The sequence below is a fragment of the Apteryx rowi genome, unplaced genomic scaffold (assembly GCF_003343035.1).
Source record: "Apteryx rowi isolate R43461 unplaced genomic scaffold, aptRow1 scaffold_129, whole genome shotgun sequence".
Classification (NCBI taxonomy): Eukaryota; Metazoa; Chordata; class Aves; order Apterygiformes; family Apterygidae; genus Apteryx; species Apteryx rowi.
This window is the reverse complement of record NW_020447519.1, coordinates 1,720,209-1,737,871: the sequence shown is the minus strand read 5'-3', so window position 1 is coordinate 1,737,871 and position 17,663 is coordinate 1,720,209. Positions and strand designations below refer to the sequence as shown.

Below are 17,663 nucleotides of genomic sequence, written 5' to 3'. Positions count from 1 at the left end.
TTAGGATTAGCATATTGAGATATCAGCAGTGTTGCATCCCTTTTTATGAATATTACGTGTTTGCTGTGCCCAGCCAAGTATGCTTATAACACTGACCTCTTTGTGTTTATCTGCCAGAGTGAATGATTGGYTGCTGAAGATAAATGATGTGGATCTTACTAATAAGGATAAAAAGCAAGTTATAAAAGCTGTGCTAAATGGAGGAGGAGTTATTAACATGGTGGTTCGAAGAAGGAAGTCCTTAGGTGGGCGAGTGATAACACCTCTTCACATCAATGTTTCTGGACAGAAAGGTAATGGATGTAAAGGCTGGATGGTAAATGTTACGTGTTTGTCCAGCCAAAAATGGCATGGACGTAAAGGTACATGTTCTGAGTTTGTTTAAATCCCACTTAAATTGTTACTACCTCCTAAAAAGGGATTTTCATTAGTTACTTTTAGCAGACTAAAAATGGTTATATTGATGATGGATTTATTCCATAAGTATAGTATTTTTTCCCCATAATTGCCTCTAGTTAGCCACTTCTCTGGAGTGTTGTTGGGAGTCTAAAACCCCTTAGTCAGTCCAAGTCTGTATGTTTGTATTAAGTTTTAGGATATTTGAAAACTTCTGTTTTTCTGCATTGCTTTTTTATTCCTTTAAAAGGGTTTTCAGACAGTAAGGAGCTCATTCACTTTGGTAGTTACATTTTTTTTTCTCATGCAGGATGTCAGATGTGTGATTGTTTGAACAACTTATTTGAATTGCAGGAGTAAACTTGTGTTTATTTTATGGATTTCAGATAGTGGAGTCAGTCTAGAAAATGGAATATTTGTTGCTGCTGTTGTACCTGGAAGCCCAGCTGCCAAAGAGGGTTCCCTTACTGTGGGAGATAGAATAATTGCTGTAAGTGTTAAGAATGCAATTCTTCTGTCATTTCTTTGCTATAAGTGCTATCAAACATATTACTCTTTAGGATTTCAAATTTCCAATTCATTTTTTTACTTTCACTATATCATTTTTTTTTGTATACTCACTAGATAATTACTATAAATTAATATGTTTGTAGGCTGGGTGACTAATAAAACGTGCATGTTACCTGCCATGCTTAGTTCATATGGGAGTTTTTCACAGACACTGACTGAACTCTTCACATGTGGCTGATACATAATCATACTTGTCATCTTGTTATACTTCATAGGCAAGGTTGGTTCAAAAAAAACCCTCCCTCAGATGAATGAAAGGTTTCTTGTCTTTTAAAGACAATTATCATATGATCATCACAGGTGTCATCCTTCTGGGGAAGCTTTTTCCTGTATGCATTTGTAACCTTCAAGGATCTGACTTGTTCACTGCTGTGAAAGAGAAGATAATTACTGTGGATATATGAATGAATAAAGGCTAATGCAGTGAAACAAAAGTGTGGTTAAACTGTATTTCTAGTAAAAAAAACARTTATAGAATTGTACTTTGTATTGTCACAAAACTGTAGTTAGCAGAGATGGGCTTGGGGTGGGGAGGGGGTAGTGGGACAGGGAAAGACCAACCAGATTTCACAGGTATATTGAAGCCTTGATCCAAATAGGGTGATAACTAGTGTTTTCTCTGTCTCGGAGACACTACCTTAAGATGTTCCCCACCTGCTACCTTTGTTTTATGAATGTCCATTATGTTTTTTTTTTTGTGTGTGTATAGATCAATGGCATTGCACTAGATAATAAGTCACTGACTGAATGCGAAGCTTTGCTACGAAACTGTAGGGATTCCCTTACCCTGTCATTGATGAAGGTGAGTAGGAGAAGCTAAGTTTGCTGGATTTTCCTCAAGTTATGCAGAACTATTATTTGCAAAGGAAAGAAAACATTAAAAATGAATCCATTATATGGGAAAGTCTCTGCTGAAAGCAAGACTTTTTCTGGATGCATTTCACTGGTCATGCACTTGATAGTTCTTTTCCAAAGTAAGGCTATTTGGCATCTGGTAGGAAATGAAATTTATTGATTGCTCTTACTTCTTTCCCATTTGTCTACTGGTTACATGAAACTACTCCTAGCTTTGTTGTTGGTTTCTGCTGCACAGCTCCAGCAGTTTTGTGCATGAAAAATTAATCTGTCCTCCTGACTACAGAAAGGTTTGCTATTAGTCAGGAGGGAGTTGCACAGAAAACTGAACTCTGCCTATCATGATAGATAAGTACAAGGTTCTCTTTTTCAGGCTCGTTGATACAAAAATACTACTCTGTTTTGCTTCTTGAGGTTAGAAACCCATTTTATTTGACCTGTCACACAGGCTTAGTGAGTAGTAATTCCAGCTTCACGGAACTTACCTTTCATCTTTTTAGTTTCTTAAAAATGTGTGAGGGAAAACAGGCAATGATGCGTGATTTATTAGCATCACTTAGCAGTGGTAGAAGTGGAATGCAGGTCCCTTTGCTGTCAGTTCTGTGCTTCTGCCACCATGTGGAGTTGTCCTTCTGGAACTGGTTTGAAATGTGGCAGAAAGTATTTCACAGCTTCGTTTTATCTGATGATCTGTGTCTTGAATCTACAAGATTTTTATTAAACCTTTCCCAACTGTATCTATATGTGTATATTCAGGGATGTGTAAATCAGGGAGGCTAAGAACATGCCTTGTACTAGACAGAAATCAGCCATAATAATAAGGTAATTGCATGTTTTTCTTTGCTTTAGGTTTTTCCTCAGAGTTCATCTTGGAGTGGCCAAAATATATTTGAAAACCTGAAGGAATCAGAAAAAATATCTAACTGTAGAGTTCACACATCAGAGGTACAAGCCCAAAATAAAAGAAACCTGAAGCTCAACAGCTCAACACAGACTGACATTTTCAATCCAGACATCATGGATAGCAAAAAGGACCGGAGTGATCAGGGCAGTGGTTCATTTTGTGATCACAAACCTTTCCCTAGTAAGACATTACGAGCAGACTCTCGCAGGAATACAGTCCACAGTTGCCACAGTAATTCAGAACACAGTCTCAACTCCTTCAATCCAGAGGCATACGGGGACCGAGGCTATGGAGTTGTTGACTTGGACAACAGGAGGCTGCCTTATGAACCTGTGGGAGCTGACTGTATGATGGTAGAGACCATATTTGACAAAGGACATGGAGCTAAGCATAGTGGTGGCACCTGGCCGAAAGTAATGGTTAATATCTCAACAGCAGAAACGGAGAAGTTCTCTGTGTACAAAAAGCCAAAACAAAGGAAATCTATCTTTGACCCTGATACTTTCAAAAGACCACCAACTCCTCCCAAACTGGAGTACCTTTCTCCTAATCAGGTGACAGGCCATTCACCTCAGCCATCCAAAACTGAAGTGGCTTCAACTCCTCCAACTCCTCCTAAGAGAAGTGACTCTATCAAATTTAAGCATAAACAGCAGACAAGTTCTGCATCAGAGTCTACAGTAACAACTGGATCACCACCCACCAGCCCAGCCACTGCCCAAGCTCCAGTTTCCTTGGCACTTAAACAGGACTCTGCTACTCTCAAGGGGCGTAGTAGGAACACTGGACATTATTATCGGGAGGAAGGAATTGACTGCACTCATCTCTCTTCAAGGAAATCCTGTGAAGATGACATTGGCTTTCAAAGAGTTGAAGAGCCAGAGATAAAAAGACCAAGGCCAAAATCAGCTCCTGCTTTGAGGCATAAAATGACCCCTATGTCCATTCCAAATCCTGCACTCCAGGTATAAGTTTGATATATTGAAGCACAAAGCCAGAAACCTTAATGAGTATTTTCAGAAGTGACTTGTGGTTTTGGGTGCCCAGGTTTCTATCATAAAGGGAGAAGCTTAGCCCATTCTGAAAATCCAGGTCTCTTAAGAAGCTACCCCAGACTGGGCATCCAGCCAAGGTTGTCACTTTGCACTATCACTAAATACAAAAGCAATTCACAGAGTTACAGTACTGAACAGGTGGGGGTAGCCACCAAACAGAACAATAGGGTTCTGCTTAGTAGCCATATTTTGGATTTTTATGCTCCTTGATGAAAGTTCAGGGATCTTTTATGCATCTTTTTAACAGCCTAAAAAAAAAAAAAAAAAAGGCAGCTTCAGAAAAGCTGAAAATAGGGCTTTTTAAAAAATCAGATTGGTTGCCTACCTYCTCTTACAGATTAATGGGGAAAAGTACACTGTTCACCCTGATGTTTTTTGTAAGTCTTTGTGCCTAAATAGCTTTGTAAATCTMACCTGAAGTTCACAGGGTGGTAGGTACATTACACTGTAAATATGGACTGTTTATGAGAATATGATTTGAAAGTGTTGTTTGAAATGAGAATATGATTTGAAATACTCTGCTATGGCAGAATATGTGAATAAACAACCCCACTATGGAGACTGGATTATTTGTTGCTAGAATAGGTGGAGGAAACACTGTACAGGGTCTATGTAAACTAATCTGTTTAGCTGACTAGATAATATCAAATGGCATAATAAATAGTGTCGTTTCATGTCCACCATATCAGATTTGCTCACATGACAAACATAACTTTTTTCCAACTCAAATGTTAAGTTTCAAAAAGTGTTATTTTTGCTTGAATATAATCAGCCTTATAATAACTTCAGTGTCATGTTCTTTGTCCCCTGCACCTGATTATACCTGGATAACCCCACCCTGTTCACTGAATTTTAGAAGGAATACAGACAGCAAAGCTGAAGTGTAAATAATGCAAGATTTGGGGCCATGCTCTGCAAAATAAGAGAACAACTGGCAAATTTTTAATAATAATAGAGTGACTTTTTTAGTCACTTTCATTGTTTATTCCATGTTCCCTAATGCCTTGAGGAGAAAATAGTTATAGACTTTTTTAAACAGTTTTTAAAACATCCAGCAGTTTTTAAAATGTGTCCAGCAAAATCTGCATTATCAATGACAGAAAAATAAGGGTTTAATTTTGGAATTGAAATCAGCACACTACTCCTCAGACTTTTTCAGAAGCAATATGGCTAAGAGGAAGGTCCCTTTCTGAGTAAGAATTGCACTGTAAGAAGCTAAGTAATTCAAATCCTGCTGTTGTCTTTTGACACATGTGTTGTCCTGGTTATCCTTGTGGTAATATTGGAAGAGTTTCCAGTTGTGAGAAGGACACATGTAGGTGGGGCCCTAAATGTGTGATTCCTTAGCTAGAATATAGGGAATGTTTTTTGGCACTCACTAGTTGAGAGAATTGGAAAGCACTGATGAAGCCGTATTACTGTTGATTCTAAATACTGTCCAAGTGTTCTGCAGACATCATATAGGTGTGGATCCATGGTGCAGAAGAAAATCATATAATTTTGTTTTTTAAGGGTACTTGATATATTGATATATTTTGTTTTTAGTGTTATATGGGGAATAGGTTCTGTGGGTCTTTTTTTCATCCCCTAACTTCTCCCCAACCTTACAGAAAACAGGCAGAGCCTTGTAATTCTGAAGGTGCTCTTGACCAGAGAGTAAAAGAGGGTATTATGCCTTAAAAAAACAAACAAACAAAAAAACTCTGAAAGCTATATACTCTGAAATTTTTCRCTGGTTGAATAGACTTTGTGCAGTACCACTATGTTAGGTCATGTCTGAGAGTAGTGTCTAGTCTGCATGTGTTCATTAATGAAGTAGTCTTTATAATATTAAAAATGTGTACAGAATATGCTGTGTAGTTGAGCTTGTAGCCGTATCTGGTGGTATCATGGTTTTGTTTTTTTTATTTTTGTTCTTTTTTAATTGTGTAAATACATTATGGTATGAGTTGATAAATTTTAAAAGAGAATTTCATCCYTGGGTAGTAGATAGAAAAATTACCTATACAGCCATCAAGTCATGGTCCTTAGAGGATATCTTTGCGCTTTTTTTTTGTCTTTGTGCTGTCAGTAACTCTTCGTTTAATGAAATACTGCTATAATAAGAACTATAAGTACCTTTTCAGTAATTATTTTTAGCATATTACTTATTTTAATCTCATGCTTTGTGTTGTACATTTGAAATGTGTAAATTCTGCATGCTGAGTTCTGAACTTGTAGCTCTCTAGCATCACTGTCAGTATCTGAGCTAGTCTCATGTTACCTAACTCAGCAGGGTCTGTTCATAATATACTGAACAAAACTTGTGATGGTTCCACAACCCAAATTACTCTATTGAAGAGATGTTGCTTCACATATATCTGAAAATACAGGCTTAAAGGAAAGCACTTTCTGGAATGTTAGGCAGGTCTTCTTCAGACAACAATTGCAATGCTAGGTGTTTTATTCTGAAGGAAAGCAGGTCAGGTAAGTTGAAAATTGGCCTAAAGGGGAGGGAGGGATAGAAATGAGTAGCATTGTTGCCAGGTAAAGCGAAGGCGTGACAAGCATTGTTATGTTAAGAGATGATCAGTACTCTGGAATAGATACTAGGAAGTTTGAAACTGGTTACTACCTTACGAGTTTGGATTGTTTTTTCTCTCTGAATCTCCACCTGTCTATAATTTCTGGGGTTTTTTAGGTGCAGAAGTATACTCCAGCAAGTGAAGAGCATCTGTCTCCAGACCTACAGGAATGGGCCCCATATTCACCAAAGCGTTCCACCAGGCACAGTGATGGCTTTGTGCCTTCTTCCTTATATGCTGGAGGCATGTCAGCAGGTGTGTGATAGTGATTTGGATGACAGGACTTGGAGTGTCAGTGTGGTTCTCTTTGCTCAAGTCAGAAATATTTCTGATGTGAACTTTCTTCATTTCTGATATCCTGAATATCAACTATAAGAATTCCCCTCATTTATTTCTTCATCAAGTAAGTAAGTTGAGCTAGACTACTATATTCTGGACATCTACCCTGGGAYTGGATAAGATATTGTATTTACTTGCCAGGAATGTTCAAAGTAGTCTGTCCATATCAGGGATCGGTCACGCTATATCCGGAACAAAAATGATGCAAAAAATTTATTCCCGTGGTCTGTTGTCAAATATCCGTTCAGATTCTGGACTGTTGCTGTTCTGTAAGGAAATGAAACCTGTATAAGAACTATCAAGGAACCCAAGCTACTCCTGGCTGAAGGATTTGTGCATCATCAAAAACTTCCTTTGCTCAGAAACTGAATGTTTTTTGTGAGTGGTGAATGAAGTGGTGTAGCCTACGTATTAGGGAGACAAATAATACTTGCAATATTTCTGGAAGTGAACAGTAAGTGGAGGCATCCCAGGTTTTAGATRCTCTACTTCTGAAATACTTTCAGGGAAAGATCTGATGTTCAGAAAGTGCAACATAGTAGGTACTACCCACTGGAAATCAAATACCTTGAGTATCTTTAGTGCTTAAATTGGTTGTGATCTTAGTCCACGTAATTTAAAGACTGAATGCCAACATGCTTGAGTTACTAAGCTGTTGAAGAGGAGAATCACAAGTAGCTCACTCAAATCAATGTATTCGGGTAAAACAGAAAGAAGTTAACATGTTCTCTTAGTTGATCAGAGTTGTCAGCAGTATTGAAGTTTGCGTCAACAGGTTTCGTGTTGGTACAGAGTAATGGTGTGTTTCAGGAGCTAATTAGGGTGTTGTATGCTAGTTACTTTGAACTGGTCAAGACGCATTTGATTAGACCTGGTCAACTTGTTGCCAAATAGATTGTTCGGTCTTTAGCATAGTTACCTTCAGCAGTTGCTTAGAGAACATGGTTTTCGAATGAAGACAATGTTGATTTTATGAATTTATCCTCACTTTTACAGAAAGACTCAAACTGCCACATGTTTTAGAAATTATGGAAGACTTCTTTTTTTACTGGAAACCATGAAGGGAGTAATGGCTCATGTATCTGGAAGAAAGGACGGCTTCAAATCCCATTATCTCATTCAGTTTACAGAATACAAACACATGCTCAAGGCTAGCTCAGGTCAAAATGATTGGGCATTTCATTACACTTCAGCACCAATACAGCTTCTGCTCTTTTCAATTATTTATTTAGCACATGCTTTCTGTCTCTCATTTAGTGATAGTAGAAAAAGTGTTAGTAGTTGTTTTCATCCTGAGAAGTGGCTGAAAATTTTATCTTGTTTTTTTTTTTTTTTAGCTCTTGATTGCATAATAACCTAATCAAGCCATGCTAGTTAGACAGTATACTTGTATGTCTCAAAATGTGAACAAATTTTTGCTATTGTATTTAATTTATTTGAGAGGAAATTGGTCAGGCAGACTTTTGAGTACTGAAGGACGAATGTACTTAAATGAAAAGCTTGAGTAAATAGTTTTGTAAATAAACATGGTAATATAATTTAAAGCTATAGGACGTGCCAGAAGTGTGAGTCTTTGAGCCAACAGAAGAATAAGAATGGTTTTAGCTGCAGTCAGTTCAAAAAGCAAATAAAAGTTTGTGTTCCTGTCTTGACAGTYCAGAGAAATATAGAACTGTTGTTTCTGAATACAAATGTTTGATACTAGAAGGCAGAGAAAATCTTCTAGCTACCAGGGCATTTTAAACTATCTGATAATATATTGTGAACAACTTCATTTTTTTGTAATCCAGGTTATTCACTTTATTACTGAGTCATTACAGAATTATAGTCCATCTTTTAAATATGTATATACTACTTATTAGTGTCATTGAACACCATTTATGGTATTTGCTGCTAATTTATATTTATAGATAAATGTACATACATGCAAATATATTGTAATATATAATTATATAAAATTGTGTAAACGTATTTACATTTGTAGCTTACATTTATGCTAATAATATCACTTTTAAACAGGTACTGTACCAAGAAGCTTAGCACCATGCCCTGCAGTAACTGCTGTCATGAGAAATCCAGTCTATACTGCTTGGAGTCATAGAGTTCACACCAACAATTGCCCATCAGTTGCCAGCCAAATATGCCATCAGCATCTGCATCCCAGGTGTCTTGAAATTTATATCACCTTAGATTTTTGTTTATAAAGACGTTAAGGTGAAATTGCTTCTGCTAGCTTATCCAGTGCACAGTAAAACACTGCTGTGTGTGCATGCTGTTTTGACCCAGGGTTCTTAATACTGTTATTACACAGAGATGATGTGCCAGTTGCTTTCATGTCTTTCAGTAGTTGATTGGTTRGGTTTCCCTCCTATTTCACTGGCTAGTGTAGACAAAGAAATTTTTTAATAAACTAATTTTTAATTGGTTTTCTTTTCCTTGCCAAAACAAATGAAATCTTTCCCCCTTTTTAAAGCACTTTATTTTCCCTCTTCTGACTTCTCTTAATTCGTAAAATGGGAGGACGATTAGGGGGGAGGAAGGGGGGAATGGGTGCATTTGTTTTATTCAGTAACTCGATAACAATTTTTTTTTTTTTTTTTTTTTTTTTTGCCAATTCACTATTTGCTGAGATACATTGCCTTGTGATAACTGTTGCCACCTCCTTTACTTTTGATGTAGTGCCCAGCATCAAGGTCGCCTGAGTCTGGACCTAAGTCATAAACACTCCAACGAATACTCTGAAAATTCACGTACGCGAGCATCTCATGGCTCAAATTCATTACCATCCAGTGCAAGACTTGGTGAGTAGTTTTTCTGATTCTTTCATGACCCCTACCTGTTGGAGGCAAATAATAAATGGAAAATGCCATGTTTATGTACATACTAGCAAAGTCTAAAAGGCTTCCTGTGTTTCTTTGCTTCATTTTTTTCTGGCTTAATGACAAAAGGTTTTCTTTGGGAGTAGCCAAGTTTAATTCACTCTTCACAGTCTCTTTGAAATGCTGGGTGTGAGCAATGCAAAATTCTCCTTTCAATACCTGCTGTTGCTTGAAAGTACCATTGTAAAGATGGGAGTATTTCTGAGGTTCCTTGAGTTGGAGATAAGAAAAGGAGAGCACCCCTATGACAAAGAATATGGGGTGACTAATTGCCTAATGTGAATTGTGTTGTTGGAAGATAAAAGTTGCACTTATTTTTACTTGATTGACATGTAAGATTGTTTATGCCTATCCTAGAAATACCAAAACAAATGCATGCTTTGTAGCAATGAAATTTTAACATCGTAGAACTTCTTTCTTTTTAAACTATGTAATACTTCTGTGTGTGTGCATACGTTCTTGTGATCCATCAATGATTGGCAGTTATATCTGAATGCAGCATGGCAACCTTGTAACCACAACAAAATGGCATATTTTTGACATTTTCAAAACTTTTATATCTTGCTCAGCCAAGCAGAATGTAATCAGAATATTTTAACTCCCTTTCAGAAAATCCCRTGGATGCTTAATAACTTCAGATATTAAGTTCTCACTCAGAGCTCGTATGAAGTTGCATTTGATTCAAAACAAACAAACAAAAAAACCTCCTAAGTTGTTGATGCAAGAATAAATAATGCATATATATTCTGTATAGTGGTATTGTCCTGTGTTTGTACTGACTATTTATACAAGGTAATTCACTAGATATGTCATACACAATATTTACAAGGGCAATTATAAAGGCTTCAACATAAATGCAGAGACCATTTTAATGGTCACTGAAGTAGTAGAGTCTAAGTGTATTTTTTGTTCAATGTAGTTGCTCTTACATTTGCCAAATTGTTACATCATCTTGTTGTAAAATAGGTTCTTCAAGTAACTTGCAATACAGGACGGAACGAATTAAGATCCCTTTAACACCAAGATATCCAAGGTCCATCATGGGCTCTGACAGAGGTAAATCATTTCAAAATACATTTTATTTGTAATGCTTTTAATATTGCCAGTCCAAAGCCATTGTGTTTGATGAATCAAGCTGCACCAAAATCTTAAGAATGTGATRACTTTATGAAGGATAACTTTATGAAGGTTAAAAAATTTGCATTTTCCCACAGAAAGGTGAAGAAAAACTTTTTAATGAAAGCTGATTTTTCTGTTAGTTGATTCTAGGATATGGCACACCAGAAAAATTGCACAAAAAAGAGAGTAAGCCTTGCTGTGTGTTTTACAGTTCCAGTTTTCTTCTGGAATGATATCTTAAATGTTTAACAGTGGAATGGCCTGCATTTTTTTTTTTTAGTTCTCTAACAGTATATTATTTTGCGTATTATTGTATTATGGATTGTAAGTTATATTTTGAAATACAATGAAAATATTTTAGTACTTCACTGTAAAAGTAGAAGTGCTAGAGAGTTGTAGAATGCAGAATTTGATTACAGTAAGTGGCAGCTGTTCACTGCCACTATTTGAATGTTCTGTAACCTTAGGGGGTTATATGCAGCAGTTCTCTGAACTGGGCAAATGTAATTCCTATGACTGAATTTCACTTGTGATTAGTAACTTGAAATGTATTTTCTGTAGCTTTTTCAGAGGGAAGAAACAACTGAACATTTCTGTCAGGGAACTTGTTTGGCAGAGCACTCGGGGAGGGCACAACTGGGGAAGAGATGCAAACACAGTCAAGTCGAGCTTGTTTAAAATTGCCCTGCTTCCCTGTCTCTGTGTATGATTCGTGCTGGGGTTTTGTTGGTGTTCTCAGATGTTTCATAAAGCATTCTGTACCCAAAGAGAAGGGCTGTACATAAATATTTTTTAAAATTGTATGAGTATATGAAATCTTTATTTTAATTCTTTACAGATTTTCATTATTTTTCCTTAACTTTGCATTGCTGGAGTTGTTTTCAGGCACACACATTGTGGTAACTTGTCTGTAACCTGCTGTCCTTGTGGAGAGTGGCAATATTTGTATGCACATTTACAGTGGATAGATTTCATATGTAGACATTAATGACAATAAACTTGCACTGTCTAAATTTAGTTAGCTAAGGTAGGAAGCTGGTCTCCCTAAGTTCCTTACACAGTGACAGAGTAGAAGGCCTCATTAGTGGTTCTTTTTGCATGTTGAATATATATGGTGTCTCTTTCGTTATGTCTCTGTAGCTCCCCAAACTGTAAGAGCTGCATGATGCTAACAACTGACTCTACTTGTTGATTTTTCCTAGGCTCCTTGTCACACTCTGAATGTAGCAGTCCCAGCTTGATAACTCCTCCACAGTCACCACTTAACTTGGAAACATCTTCCTTTGCCAGCAGCCAGTCTCAGAACTCCCTTTCCACATTACCTAGGATTTCTATTAGCCCAGTATCTATTGGAGAACGTAGAAAAGATAGGTAAGGTCCCCGCATTCTTTGATACAAATGTATCTGATGAAATCTTGTATAATTATTTATTGAACTGAAGGAATGTGAACAGTTGATTTCAGTGACAAAAATGTAGGAACAGAGATGTGTCTCAGATCCTGTTTCTCAATGATTTTTTTAAAACTTTTTTTTACAAAGTATGTAAGTGATCTTTGGATCTTTTTTTTTTTCCTTCAGAACGTATGAGCAGAGTCCTGAGTTTAGAAAACTAAGGAATTCATAAGTTTTTTTTTTTTTTTCCATTAAATTAATGGCCACACCAAATACAAGCAGTCTAAATTGGAATACTCCATTTCAGCTGAGTTACCTCAGATCCTTATTTATGTTAGGCTTGTTTTGTACTCTAGAAAACCACATAAAATGAAGATGTAGTAATTTCTGGTAGCCAATGATCAACTGCTTTAGTATTGTAGAGTGCCTGCTCCAACCAGTGTGCCTTGATTCAAATTAGCTAGATAATATGAAAAAAATGGGAGCATAACTGTGTAGGTGCATATGTATAGACCCAGTTTCACGACTGTGACTAATCCCTTTGGCTCTACTGGGACCACTGCTAGCAATGACATTAAGTACAGATGTAGATGTTTGCAGAATATGATACTTTTTTTTTTTTTTTAAGATAATTAGCTTGGTGTTTTAATGACTGACTTCCTGTATCTCATGATGCAAATTTTCAAGATAGTATTGCTTGTGTATCAATCTTGGGTATTTGATTTATCATTTATCATAATCTGACTAGACTAAATATGTGAAACAGTTGCATGAACTTGAGTTAGACACAGAATCTGAATCAAGCTTTTGTTTACTCTAATGCCATGTGYCATTCTAGCAGTGTAAAGGAACTATGATGTGTTGGAGTCTTTACGTTTATGTGGACTTCAAAACCCTTCTGTATTGCCTGATTTATGTAAAAGGATTTAGTGTTCTGAAGACCCAACCATAAAAATGTGAATGATGGAATGCAGAATATCCTTATTATTTTAAGTTTGCTTATTCATAAAATGTTATATGAAACTTTTGTCTTGTTTAAACAATTGGCAACAAAGTTATTGTAGTGACATTAAGTGTATATTGTGTACAAAGCACAGTGTTACTGTGAAAGGGAATGTAAAGACTTCTTTGTGGGCTTTCCTTCTTTTTACTTCAGTGTGACTTTTGTACTGCATGTACTCAAGTTATGTGTTCTCATATAAATGTACATCTAAAGTGTGAGTTCAAAGTTGGAATTTTTCCTCTTTTGTGTGACTAATGATGTGAAACATTCTACTAGAAAAGCTAGTTTTTTGACACACCTAAACGTGAGATATATTTGCTAATCTTTGGGAAATAACAGAATTTCCATTAATGATGCTCAGAAGATTGATATTCGGTGGGGTCCCAGCCCTTTCACTCTTGCTGGTCATATGTATGATCATTTAAAAAGAATGTGATTACAAGTTCAAAAAAAGGCACTTTACTGATCACTTTCCTAAATTAAATGTGTCTTAAGAAAATGTTTTAAGATATGCTTAATAGATGTTTATATAGCATTTTAAATGGTTATTTGGACTCTCTACTCTTTCTTTTCCTCACATAATACAAGTAACTCACTTGGCCTTTCCCCAGATAATATAATACAGACAAAAAAATCAATGTTTCTGTTTGTTCTGTTGATTTTTAAGAAAAAAATTTAAATGAAAATAAAAAAAATCAGATAAATTAAAACTTTTTTCTAATCAGCATTTAGTGATTCTGGCAGGCAGTCCGAATGTTGTAGGAGGGGGCACCTCATTTGGTTTTAATAACACTTCTTATCAAGTAAGATACCTTTTCAAAAGTCACCATTCTATTTTACTTTTTTATTGACTCTCTACTACATGCTTTACTAATCATTTTTAATTTTGAGTTTACTAGCATCTCAAGATACAATCCTGTGCAAGTTTTATAGGCTTGATTCTTACTCTTCCATTCCAAAACAAAAAAATTTAAAAATGCATGYGGTAGACAGTTAAAAAGCAGAAGGTACAATAAATAAAGATCATTAAGGTGTAATTTTAGCTTTTAATGAGGTAAAATGGTTTAATAAATATTATTTTGCCACATAACATAATCACATTGTGACATTAAGAAAGATAAAGTTTACCTTTAACACCGTGGTTTACATGATCAAAACAACTAGGGGGAAAAAAAAATATATATATATATATATATATATATGCACTCATAACTTTCAGTTTGCTGGGAGTTAGCACAGCTCAGTTAATGCCATATACAAAAAATGTGGGCTTTGGTTTAAGTTTGCTGATAGTAAGAAATATTTAGTACGTAACACTTACGAAGGCAGTGATTTTAATCCTATGCTGTTGATAACATAGCTATGTTATCTTCACTTCATAGACAGACAAGCTCTGAGGCCATTACCTTTAATGTTGAGGATGTAAGGTTATTAGGTCCCAAATTGTATGCGTACATAGACAATTCTTTTATATGCTAAAAACTTGAACAAGTGTTAGGCCCCTACTGCGGAAGGCTATCAGTGGTTACCTTCAGAGACTGCAGCAATAAACATCATTTCGGAAATGATGCCCCCTCCTTGTTTTGTTCTGCGTTTTTGTTGCCCCAACCCCTCCCAGTCCTGCCTTTCCCGAAGATCTCCCGTGCTTAGCCCTTCACCAACCTGCCTAACATTGGTACCAGTAATTGAAGTCCAGTTAACTCATCTGGTCTCTGTTTAAACAGCATGATTAAAATAGTTTTAACAGTCTGCACAACTTTGAGCATGTCTACATAGTATGATCAAGTGTTAGGAAAGAACACACTCAAATTAATGCACAACAAAAGCAATATAGTGCTATTAAACTCCTGTACTGGAAGTACAGATGTGACCTGCAGATGTTAGTGATGTGCCCTAGATACACTGCATCTGGCACCCGAGTTGTTTCATTCAGAGCTAGCTCAGCTGTGAACATCTGGTGCCGCCTTTTGCTTTGCGAACGCTGAGTTCATAGTAATACGTACCAGCACTTTTCAAGAGGCTAGTGTTTGTTTATGCACGCCATGAAAGCACTACCCYTGTTTGTACAGACGGATACGTCCCAACTGCGTGGTCATCTTAAGGAAGTTATAACCTTAAAACGGTAGGAGGCAGGTCATAGTTACAGTTTGTCTGTCTGGTGAAGCGTAGACTGGCATTCTCTTTGGAAGAGACTGAGAAGCTCATTGGTCTTGCCTGCTGTTTTATACCACTGCTCAGAAAGAAACAGTCACGTGAATGAGACAAGTACTGCCAAGTGAAGGAAACTTGGGGGTGGTGAGGGGAACGTATCTGTTTTTTCTTCTGTATAATCTAGTCTCTTGTTGTACTTACTAGTGTCTGTTGTTGCTGTGTGTCTTTTTAAGTGTTCTTTTCTTCTCAAATCTTCTGCATCTTTCAGATATCTGTTCCGTAATAGGTCTTTTCTGAGAATCCCTGTGGCTCCTAGGCCTAGGTTCTCATCACTAAGGAGTTTGAGGTTGGCCTCATGTAAGGTTGTCCTTCTCAAGCAGTATTGCGCACTTTGTGCTATTTGACATGTTTGGATAATTTCCCTGAGAAAAATTTGCATGGTAATTGTAATGCTACCATGCAAACTGCTGTCTTAATGGCTTGAGTTTGCAACTGCTTAATTTTCATTACTAATTTATGTTTCCCTGCATACAAATATGAAATCTGATATTCTGTATTGTTGTTTTTTTGGTTTACCACCGTATCATTTATGACGTTTATTTTCACTGGCAATAAAGACTCCCAGCATTTATAACTGTAATGTACCTTTCTGGAAGGAATTTACATTGTAAATTACATATTATATACAGTAGTTAACTTACTTTCATGTAATATGGATCTGGAARTTTCTTATCTACCAACTTCACCACCATACTATTTATAGTTCACATTTATCATAACTTTTTAAAGATGTTGTGTACCTGGTATACATTTAGTTCTGCCACTGTACATTGCATGGAGTTTAAGGAATGCCTTTACAACAACTGATTGTAAATTTTTTTTAAGCAACYGTTTAAACCTGTTTTATTATTACAATTCAGCAAGACATAAAGTAGTGCATGTAACTTTGACATTATTATGGTTCAAGTGCAATTTTGTCCAAATCAGTTTTAACTATCTCCTCTAAAAGGCCCTACATGGAAGAACCACGTCATGTTAAAGTGCAGAAGGGTTCTGAGCCACTGGGGATTTCCATTGTGAGTGGAGAAAACGGTGGAATATTTGTATCTAAAGTAACGAGTGGGAGCATTGCCCATCAAGCTGGCCTTGAGTATGGCGATCAGTTGCTGGAGGTAATTGTTCACTTACTGTTTCTATGGCTTATTGAATCAGTTCAGTTGGCCCCAGCCATAACTGCTTTCCCCTAAAGAGTATCTTGCAAAAGCTTGTGTGCTTTGAGAAATAACAAGGGTTATTCTATATTGTAATGTTCAAGTAATAATTGTGATTGTTAGCGACTTTTTGTCAGGTTTTATTACAAAAAATGTCTTTTGATGATAGGTTTTCATTGCATCTTATATAGACATACTTCAGCTTTAAACTCTAATTTGGGTACTTAACATAGTCACAATAGCATACTCTGCCTGATACAGAGAGTAGATACTCAAGCAGCTAGCCAGTACTAAGTTTCATGTTGTTATTACAATGTCGTATCAGTACCTGAGATAATTAGTTTAAAAACAATTGTTTTTGCATACAGTATTAGGCAATCCTGTGGAGGTGTGTTTTGTAAAGTACAGAGCTGCTTTGTAAATGTATCTGCTTATGCATGTGTATGTTAAATCTTTTATTGTGTTGTGTGTGGATGATAGAGTGAAATGGACCTGAATGGATCGTGAATTTTAATTTATCTTTAAATTCTGAATTTATTTAGATCAGTGTTCTGAACCAACTTGCATCTAATCCATGATATTGAAGCATAAAATAATGGCAAAAATGGGCAATGAACAAACTTTTAGAAACTATTTGGAAATCRTAACACAACTCAGAATGCTTATGTCTTTCAACAGTAAAAAGGCTTTTTATCAGGTTACCATATATTTTAAAATTATAGCAATTCCTTCCAAAAAGTAATCAAATGCTAGGAATCATTGTGTAGCAGCACTTCCATCCTCCTATTTACTCCAGAGGAAAGAAGTCAGCATTTAGAAGTTAAACTAATTAGGAGATTGATTTTGCTAATTTCCGTTTGAAAACTTGACATCTTGGTTGTGGCTTTTTTCTTTTCCTAGTTTAATGGAATAAATTTGAGAAATGCTACAGAGCAACAAGCTCGACTGATCATTGGACAGCAGTGCGACACCATTACTATTCTGGCTCAGTATAACCCTCATATGTATCAGCTTGGCAATCATTCACGATCAAGGTAAGGCTGGCTAGCTTCTGAAGAAACTGCTCTCTGGTCCGTGCAGCTGTCTCATTAGTAGATAACTCTGTACAGATTACATTTATGAACATCTGCTGATAAGAAGTGTGGCCGCTTACAAAAGTAATGCGCAAGCATAATGTGCTTATCAAAAGAAAAATGCTTGATGCACTTCCCTTCCCCCCCCCCCC

General features: G+C 36.4%; 1 protein-coding gene across 1 annotated transcript in view; it reads left to right on the top strand.

The window, feature by feature from the left end:
• Positions 1 to 17,663, top strand: part of DLG5 (discs large MAGUK scaffold protein 5) — a 120,514-nt gene that overhangs the window by 91,058 nt on the left and 11,793 nt on the right. The window contains exons 13-23 of the mRNA XM_026056029.1: positions 118 to 293; positions 783 to 886; positions 1,676 to 1,768; positions 2,671 to 3,690; positions 6,461 to 6,599; positions 8,703 to 8,847; positions 9,363 to 9,484; positions 10,529 to 10,618; positions 11,884 to 12,052; positions 16,237 to 16,399; positions 17,339 to 17,472. Coding sequence (XP_025911814.1) covers positions 118 to 293; positions 783 to 886; positions 1,676 to 1,768; positions 2,671 to 3,690; positions 6,461 to 6,599; positions 8,703 to 8,847; positions 9,363 to 9,484; positions 10,529 to 10,618; positions 11,884 to 12,052; positions 16,237 to 16,399; positions 17,339 to 17,472 — 2,355 coding nt within the window. The remainder of the gene's footprint in view (positions 1 to 117; positions 294 to 782; positions 887 to 1,675; positions 1,769 to 2,670; positions 3,691 to 6,460; positions 6,600 to 8,702; positions 8,848 to 9,362; positions 9,485 to 10,528; positions 10,619 to 11,883; positions 12,053 to 16,236; positions 16,400 to 17,338; positions 17,473 to 17,663) is intronic.